Source organism: Platalea leucorodia (genome assembly GCF_965183815.1).
Source record: "Platalea leucorodia genome assembly, contig: HAP1_HAP1_SCAFFOLD_314, whole genome shotgun sequence".
In the NCBI taxonomy this organism is placed as follows: domain Eukaryota; kingdom Metazoa; phylum Chordata; class Aves; order Pelecaniformes; family Threskiornithidae; genus Platalea; species Platalea leucorodia.
This window is the reverse complement of record NW_028121262.1, coordinates 76256-85897: the sequence shown is the minus strand read 5'-3', so window position 1 is coordinate 85897 and position 9642 is coordinate 76256. Positions and strand designations below refer to the sequence as shown.

At 59.5% G+C, this 9642-nt stretch overlaps 1 protein-coding gene and 1 pseudogene across 2 annotated transcripts; both read right to left on the bottom strand.

Moving 5' to 3' along the window:
- Positions 1-999: 999 nt before the first annotated feature.
- Positions 1000-3443, bottom strand: LOC309604045 (protocadherin beta-15-like; annotated as a pseudogene). The gene has a single exon. The product of its transcript is annotated as a protocadherin beta-15-like (transcript).
- A 3727-nt stretch (positions 3444-7170) lies between these two features.
- Positions 7171-9642, bottom strand: LOC309604041 (protocadherin beta-15-like). Its single transcript, XM_082338968.1, has one exon. It carries the CDS (start codon positions 9625-9627, stop codon positions 7186-7188), a length of 2442 nt encoding a protein of 813 aa, XP_082195094.1. The 5' UTR covers positions 9628-9642; the 3' UTR covers positions 7171-7185.

Genomic DNA, 9642 nt, shown 5'->3' with positions numbered 1-9642 from the left:
CCATCAAGAAGCCTCTGAATTCCGGAACAACAAGCATGAGACCAAAGTCAAGGGCCCTTTTCCAAGTTCATCTCGATTCGACCTTCAGACACAGTCCTTTGAAGCACCTCGTGGCGTTTTCATACAGTGCACCCAACGACAATGAACATGTTCTCACAGCTCTGCACGGTTACAGCCTATCCCAACACCGTTAGTGCTGCCATATTTCCAAGGCAATCCCAAGGAGACAGCCCACGCAACCCTCCCCTTATGGGCCAAAGGAAGATCTTGTTGTGCGTTTTGCTGCTCTCCCTCAGAGAACATGAGACTTCTGTATTCAAAGGTCAACACAGCCTTCTTGCCTGCTGAGCTGCAATTGCGTGCATCGCAACGGCTGGATGTGAGCTACTCCCTGCTTCAGCGGGCAGCCTTTGTGCAGCATAGGCAGACACACAACGGCTGTCCGGACAGACATAATGACCAGGGGGCAAAACACACAGAGCCCACACAGCTCAGACAGACGCATCCCAAACCACAGAAGAAAGAGCCCCACGCTTGCAACACATTGTAACACGGTACTCACAACTTCCTTGCTTTTCTGACAAGGAACAAGAGCTACGTGCATTTCACTGAGCATGTGATTTGTCTGCCTGACCTTGCCATCGCAACACAGCACAGAATAAAAAAAAAAAAAAAAGTGAGGCAAGAACTTAGCCGGGGGCTCCTGGGACTAACCCCACTCTCAAAGCATTTCAGAAATGGCTGCAGCAGAGCTGAAAGATATTATTGCCTGAGAGAGGGAGCCTTTAGGTTTTTTCTTTGTTTGTTTGTTTGTTTGTTTGGTTGGTTGGTTGGTTGGTTTGGAGGGGGAGACAACCTTTCTTCTGACTTAGAATTGGAGGGAAATCAGTGACACCAATTGCAAATGCAGATTTAGTCTGGAGGAACCATTGCCCCGTGTTGTAGCCCAGCTCCCTTCCGATCAGGAGGCATGAAGCCTCTGGCTGGGCTGACTCCATGCTAGTTAAAGGAAAGACTATTGAACTCTTCTGCAGAGAGCATGCCGGCGTTGTCTGGTGCCATGTCCTCCGTGGTGATAGGGCCACGGGGGAAATCTCGTTCGCCGTCAGTGCCCCCCGCTCGTGCCACAGTGCTGTGGTGGCAGGCTGGGGAGGATGGGCTTCAGGAACTTGAACTCGCTGTTGCCCGAGCCTGTCGTGAGGTTGATCTCGTAGCAATAGGCGTGGGACAGGGTCCCCGCAGCAGCTGAATCAGCCCAGGCCGCTCTGCAAGTTGCCAGCGCCGTAAACCACATGCCCACCCTTCAGCTCCTTTCTCTTGCACATCTTGCGAGCGACGAAGGCTGCCGTGGACGTGAGGAAGAGGAGCGAGACACAGACCAATGAAATGATTAAATAGGTTGTCAGGGAGCCGCTGTCATCCTCCGTGGCCAGGCTGCTGTGCGGTAGGCGCATGTCTGAGAAGTCACTGAGCAGCAGTGCGCTCAGCGCCACGGTGGCCGACAGCGGTGGCTGCCCGTTGTCTCGCACCAGGACAACGAGCTTCTGCTTCACGGTGTCTCTCTCTGTCACGGGCCTCCTCAGCCGCACCTCCCCACTCTGCGCACCCACCACAAACAGCCCGGGGTCGGTGGCCCTCAGCAGGTGGTACGAGAGCCACGAGTTCTGCCCCGAGTCGGCATCCACGGCCACCACTTTGGTGATGAGGTACCCTGCCTCAGCCGACATGGGCACCAGCTCGCTGGATGGTGGGCTGCTGTCGTGCGACGGGTACAGCACCAGTGGCGCATTGTCATTCTCATCCACCACGACAAGGCGGACGGTGACGTTGGCACTAAGGCGAGGAGAGCCCGCATCGGAGGCGCTCACCAAGACTTCCATCTGCCTCACCTGCTCATAGTCCAGAGGCCGCAGCACAAACACCTGCCCGTTCTCAGAGTTCACAGAGATGCAGGAGCAGGGAGGCTGCTCTGCGGGGTGGGCTGGTGCCAGGGAATAGGTCACCTTGGCATTGGGCCCCACGTCGGCATCCGTGGCACTGACGGCTCCGACGAGCACCGTGGGGGCATTGTTCTCACGCACATGCATGGTGTACGACGTCTGGTTGAAGACAGGTGCATTGTCGTTGACATCGGAGATGTCCACCGTGAAGGTCTGGGTGGTCGTGAGAGGAGGTGACCCCGCGTCTGCTGCTGTGACAGTGAGGATGTACCGTGCCGTCTCCTCCCTGTCCAGAGTGCTCACGGTCACCAGCTCGTAGTAATTCTTATAGGCCGGCCGCAGGGAGAACGACAGCTGGTCTTCAAGGGCACAGGTGATCTTCCCGTTGGCACCGGCATCTCGGTCCCTGACAGTAAAGAGGGCGACCACCGTCCCGGGTAACGCGTTCTCGGGGAGGGGGCTGCTGAAGGAATTGACCACCAGCTCTGGTGCATTGTCATTCACATCCACCACCTCCACCAACACCTTGCAGATTGACGAGAGGCCCCCGCCATCTGTGGCCCGCACGCTGAGCTCGTGATTCTGTGCTGCCTCAAAGTCCAGAGGCTTTGTGACTTTAATTTCACCGCTGGTGGGGTCAAGTGCGAATGCCGAGTGGCTCTGGCCCACTGCTTGGCTGAACTGATAGGTGATGTCCCCGTTGATTCCCATGTCCCGATCGGTTGCCACCACGCTGAGGACCACAGAGCCCTCCGGTGCATTTTCCAAAACCTGACCAAGGTACCGCTCCTCTGTGAAGACAGGAGCATTGTCATTTACATCTAGAACGACAATGTGGATTTGGGTGGTCCCACTCCTCGGCGGAGAGCCTCCGTCCATGGCGATGAGGCTGAAACCCACCTCCGCCTGCTCCTCTCTGTCTAGCGGCTTTTCCAAGACCAGTTCCACATATTTGTCTCCCTTACTCCGACTCCCAAAGGAGACACTAAAGTACTCGTTGTCGGGAGAGATGCTGTAAGCCTGGATGCTGTTGCTGCCAACATCCAGGTCCCGAGCCCCCTCCAGCGGGAAACGCGAGCCCGGGTCGCTCGTTTCCAGGATCTTAAAAGTGACTCGTTCCTCCGGGAAAACGGGCGAATGGTCGTTGACGTCCTGCACCGCCACCTCGACCCGAAAGAACTGCAGGGGGTTCGCCAGCAGGAGCTCGAAGGGGAGCGTGCAGGTAGCGGACTGCCCGCACAGCTCCTCCCGGTCCAGCCTGTCCGCCACTACGAGGCGGCCGGTGCCGCGGTCTAAGCGAAAGTGCTGCCGGCCGTCGTCCGAGGCCAGGCGGGCGCGGCGAGCCGCGAGCTGCGCCGGGGCCAGCCCCGCGTCCTCCGCCACGTTGGCTACCACGGAGCCGCTCTCCGCCTCCTCGGCTACGGAGTAGCGGAGGGGCTCGGAGCGAGCGTGCGGCAGGGAGAGGAAAGCAGAGAGACAGAGCACTTGCCTTGCGATCGCCATGTCGCGGCGGCGGACAGCCTCCGCCTCGCCGATCGCCCGCGCGGTCCTCCGCCGAAAGCGGCGCCCGGCGGCGGCGCGGCGGCGCGGCGGGGCGGCGGGCGGGCGCCCTCCCTCTCGCCGAGTGCGGCCGGCGGCCCGGAGCGCGGCCGCCGTGGCCCGGCAGCGGATTGCACGGGGCACCGCTCGCCGCCGCTCGCCGCCGCTCGCCGCCGCTGCCCGGCTCGTCTGGGCCGGGCTGCGCTCGGCCGGGCTGGGCTCGGCCGCCTCCCCGCCCGCAGCCGCTCGGCGCCGCCTTGGCCGGGAGCACCACCCTGCGGCCCGCGGCGGCACTGCGCCCGCCGCCGCCCGCTGCCCGCGCTGCCGGCTCGCCCCGGCGCACGGACCCGCGCGCACACCGCGCCGGGGCGGGAAGCGCCGGGAAGGAGCGCCGAGAGCCCTGCGGGGCCGCCGCTCGAGTCCGAGCGCACGGGCGGCGCCGGCAGCTGCCCCGCGTCCTGCCCCGCTCCCCGCTGCCCGGAGCCCGCGGGCAGGCGGGCGCGCTTGGCTGCCGGGACGCCAGTCCGCGCCCTTGGAGAAACACGGCGGCGAGACGAGCACAACCCGTTTCCCACGGCGCCGTGGGGCGGAGGCTCAGCCCGGCGGCACCGAGCCGCGCTCCCCGGTCGAGCAGCCGGGCGAGAGCCTCCGCAGGTAGCAGCCCAGCACGGCACTACGGCTCCTCGGGAATCTCAGGCTGACGACGGGGAACGCAGGCGGCTCCCGGCGAGGCTCAGGCGTGGACGCGCCTGCCGGCCGGCCACTCCGCCGGCTCAACGGCGGGAGGGGCCGTGCGGCCCGCGTTGCCTTCCCTCTCGCCAGCGGGCTGCCAGCTGCACAGCGCTTCTTCGTCCTCGCCCGCCTCAGCGCAGCTGGAGCTCTTGGGTCAGTTGCAAAGGTCACTGCCCCCACCTCACGCCTTTGCAGAGGCCAACAGCGATACTCGCAGCCGCACACAGCACCTGCAGCGCTCCGGCGCCGGGAAGCGGCCCTCCGCCTTGCCGGCTTCCCACTCCTGCTCAGCCAACAGCGCCTGCTGCAGCCCCGCGCTTGCCAGCATCCCTCAGAACGGTGCTGACGGATTCGCGGGACATGCATGCGTTCAGGAGAGGCTCTCTGACAAGTCCTGCCCACCGCATTGCTTCCTAAACGGCACCTCCGACGAGCCCCTCGGGAAAGCTCCGCAGTGTGTTCCGGCCCTCTGATACGGGAAACAGCCTCCCCCTCTCACAGGGGAAAAACCACAATAAACCATCTAGTTATCACCCGCATCAGACACCCAGACCCTCGACTTGCAGCAACCTGAGAAGCAGCAGCTTTACACCCGGAGATGCTGGCTCCTTGAGATCTCAGTAAGAGAGACACGCCGACTCTCTAAGATGTCCTTCACAACTCCCTCTGTTACAGCTCACACTACAGGAAGAGGCTGGCATAGAGAATCCTTCGTCCCTTTAGATGCGGAGAACCCTGAGCAGAGTAGCTTCACACAGAACTCCAGCCACACACAGCGTGCCACGCAGACCCCCATCATAGAATTGAAAGAGTGTCCTCACCGTTTTAGGACTTCCCTGCAAGACAGCAATTCTATTCATCATTTCTACTGTCACAGTAAAAGACGTTCGCATGCGGACTTCTTGCTTGCAGGCAGCTGTCTCACCACCCCTGAGTGAGAGCTGAGTTTATCCTGCTGACCAGGGATTTATGCAGCACAGCAGAGCACGGCACAGGCGTGTGCCTTCCCAGATTAACGGGACTGTGGATCACTCAGTCCTCGAGCTACAGCGGTCTTCCAGTCAGCATCACTATACCAGCTTGTCCTCTGGACTTACCTTTTTATCGGGGCCTTTGCGGAAGGGACAACTGTAGTCCTCTGCATTTCCCAAGAGCGAATCCTCTCCCTGGTAGTGGTTTTCACCCACCAATTGCCCACCTCCTGGGGCTCCCCCAAATACTTCCCCAAAGGAACGTGTATCCTGTCTTTGTGCCGTCCATCCCCCAAAGCCTTTAGAATCAAAACACTTTGTGCTTGAACGCCTTACAGTTGCCATCTGCAGCTGGAGCTCTTGGGAGAGTTGGACAGGTCACTGCCCCCACCTCACGCCTTTGCAGAGGCCTTTGCACACCCAGGGCCCCTGCTAGGGTAGCCGCCAGTTTCCCCTGACCTCGATCGAACCGGGCCCTGCTGCAGCCAGAAGATCAGGGCTCACAAGACCCATACAGGCCTGCCAGCAAATCCGTGATCCCCACAGTTTTACTGAATGCTCTGTCGGCTGCGTCTCCAAAGCGAGGAAATGGACCCCTTCAACTTCACCTCAGCCAAGGGACAAAATGAGAAAAAAAAGCCTCCCGGCCTTTTGAAAACTTGGACAGAGCTTCCCCAGAAAGAACATCTCCACAAAGACTCTCTCCACACAAGGCATTCAGCTGCTCTCTTTATTTCACTTTTACACACAAGGGTATCCCGGTTTACAACGGTACAGTTTCTAACTGCAGCACAACACAGCGTGAAGCTTTCCAGCTATTCCCTGCCACACTGCCTGCAGTCAAGCAATCCGTTATTACACATGGGGTGACAGTCCTTCTCAAGAGGAATAGGTAAGACAATGCTCAAAGGCAGTCTGCAGGGTAGAAGGAGAAAGGGCAAAAAGGAGGATGCAACTGCTCTAACACAAACCCAGAAAATCATATCGGGACACCTTTCCACTCCCATCAAGAAGCCTCTGAATTCCGGAACAACAAGCATGAGACCAAAGTCAAGGGCCCTTTTCCAAGTTCATCTCGATTCGACCTTCAGACACAGTCCTTTGAAGCACCTCGTGGCGTTTTCATACAGTGCACCCAACGACAATGAACATGTTCTCACAGCTCTGCACGGTTACAGCCTATCCCAACACCGTTAGTGCTGCCATATTTCCAAGGCAATCCCAAGGAGACAGCCCACGCAACCCTCCCCTTATGGGCCAAAGGAAGATCTTGTTGTGCGTTTTGCTGCTCTCCCTCAGAGAACATGAGACTTCTGTATTCAAAGGGTCAACACAGCCTTCTTGCCTGCTGAGCTGCAATTGCGTGCATCGCAACGGCTGGATGTGAGCTACTCCCTGCTTCAGCGGGCAGCCTTTGTGCAGCATAGGCAGACACACAACGGCTGTCCGGACAGACATAATGACCAGGGGGCAAAACACACAGAGCCCACACAGCTCAGACAGACGCATCCCAAACCCACAGAAGAAAGAGCCCCACGCTTGCAACACATTGTAACACGGTACTCACAACTTCCTTGCTTTTCTGACAAGGAACAAGAGCTACGTGCATTTCACTGAGCATGTGATTTGTCTGCCTGACCTTGCCATCGCAACACAGCACAGAATAAAAAAAAAAAAAAAGTGAGGCAAGAACTTAGCCGGGGGCTCCTGGGACTAACCCCACTCTCAAAGCATTTCAGAAATGGCTGCAGCAGAGCTGAAAGATATTATTGCCTGAGAGAGGGAGCCTTTAGGTTTTTTCTTTGTTTGTTTGTTTGTTTGTTTGGTTGGTTGGTTGGTTGGTTTGGAGGGGGAGACAACCTTTCTTCTGACTTAGAATTGGAGGGAAATCAGTGACACCAATTGCAAATGCAGATTTAGTCTGGAGGAACCATTGCCCCGTGTTGTAGCCCAGCTCCCTTCCGATCAGGAGGCATGAAGCCTCTGGCTGGGCTGACTCCATGCTAGTTAAAGGAAAGACTATTGAACTCTTCTGCAGAGAGCATGCCGGCGTTGTCTGGTGCCATGTCCTCCGTGGTGATAGGGCCACGGGGGAAATCTCGTTCGCCGTCAGTGCCCCCGCTCGTGCCACAGTGCTGTGGTGGCAGGCTGGGGAGGATGGGCTTCAGGAACTTGAACTCGCTGTTGCCCGAGCCTGTCGTGAGGTTGATCTCGTAGCAATAGGCGTGGGACAGGGTCCCCGCAGCAGCTGAATCAGCCAGGCCGCTCTGCAAGTTGCCAGCGCCGTAAACCACATGCCCACCCTTCAGCTCCTTTCTCTTGCACATCTTGCGAGCGACGAAGGCTGCCGTGGACGTGAGGAAGAGGAGCGAGACACAGACCAATGAAATGATTAAATAGGTTGTCAGGGAGCCGCTGTCATCCTCCGTGGCCAGGCTGCTGTGCGGTAGGCGCATGTCTGAGAAGTCACTGAGCAGCAGTGCGCTCAGCGCCACGGTGGCCGACAGCGGTGGCTGCCCGTTGTCTCGCACCAGGACAACGAGCTTCTGCTTCACGGTGTCTCTCTCTGTCACGGGCCTCCTCAGCCGCACCTCCCCACTCTGCGCACCCACCACAAACAGCCCGGGGTCGGTGGCCCTCAGCAGGTGGTACGAGAGCCACGAGTTCTGCCCCGAGTCGGCATCCACGGCCACCACTTTGGTGATGAGGTACCCTGCCTCAGCCGACATGGGCACCAGCTCGCTGGATGGTGGGCTGCTGTCGTGCGACGGGTACAGCACCAGTGGCGCATTGTCATTCTCATCCACCACGACAAGGCGGACGGTGACGTTGGCACTAAGGCGAGGAGAGCCCGCATCGGAGGCGCTCACCAAGACTTCCATCTGCCTCACCTGCTCATAGTCCAGAGGCCGCAGCACAAACACCTGCCCGTTCTCAGAGTTCACAGAGATGCAGGAGCAGGGAGGCTGCTCTGCGGGGTGGGCTGGTGCCAGGGAATAGGTCACCTTGGCATTGGGCCCCACGTCGGCATCCGTGGCACTGACGGCTCCGACGAGCACCGTGGGGGCATTGTTCTCACGCACATGCATGGTGTACGACGTCTGGTTGAAGACAGGTGCATTGTCGTTGACATCGGAGATGTCCACCGTGAAGGTCTGGGTGGTCGTGAGAGGAGGTGACCCCGCGTCTGCTGCTGTGACAGTGAGGATGTACCGTGCCGTCTCCTCCCTGTCCAGAGTGCTCACGGTCACCAGCTCGTAGTAATTCTTATAGGCCGGCCGCAGGGAGAACGACAGCTGGTCTTCAAGGGCACAGGTGATCTTCCCGTTGGCACCGGCATCTCGGTCCCTGACAGTAAAGAGGGCGACCACCGTCCCGGGTAACGCGTTCTCGGGGAGGGGGCTGCTGAAGGAATTGACCACCAGCTCTGGTGCATTGTCATTCACATCCACCACCTCCACCAACACCTTGCAGATTGACGAGAGGCCCCCGCCATCTGTGGCCCGCACGCTGAGCTCGTGATTCTGTGCTGCCTCAAAGTCCAGAGGCTTTGTGACTTTAATTTCACCGCTGGTGGGGTCAAGTGCGAATGCCGAGTGGCTCTGGCCCACTGCTTGGCTGAACTGATAGGTGATGTCCCCGTTGATTCCCATGTCCCGATCGGTTGCCACCACGCTGAGGACCACAGAGCCCTCCGGTGCATTTTCCAAAACCTGACCAAGGTACCGCTCCTCTGTGAAGACAGGAGCATTGTCATTTACATCTAGAACGACAATGTGGATTTGGGTGGTCCCACTCCTCGGCGGAGAGCCTCCGTCCATGGCGATGAGGCTGAAACCCACCTCCGCCTGCTCCTCTCTGTCTAGCGGCTTTTCCAAGACCAGTTCCACATATTTGTCTCCCTTACTCCGACTCCCAAAGGAGACACTAAAGTACTCGTTGTCGGGAGAGATGCTGTAAGCCTGGATGCTGTTGCTGCCAACATCCAGGTCCCGAGCCCCCTCCAGCGGGAAACGCGAGCCCGGGTCGCTCGTTTCCAGGATCTTAAAAGTGACTCGTTCCTCCGGGAAAACGGGCGAATGGTCGTTGACGTCCTGCACCGCCACCTCGACCCGAAAGAACTGCAGGGGGTTCGCCAGCAGGAGCTCGAAGGGGAGCGTGCAGGTAGCGGACTGCCCGCACAGCTCCTCCCGGTCCAGCCTGTCCGCCACTACGAGGCGGCCGGTGCCGCGGTCTAAGCGAAAGTGCTGCCGGCCGTCGTCCGAGGCCAGGCGGGCGCGGCGAGCCGCGAGCTGCGCCGGGGCCAGCCCCGCGTCCTCCGCCACGTTGGCTACCACGGAGCCGCTCTCCGCCTCCTCGGCTACGGAGTAGCGGAGGGGCTCGGAGCGAGCGTGCGGCAGGGAGAGGAAAGCAGAGAGACAGAGCACTTGCCTTGCGATCGCCATGTCGCGGCGGCGGAC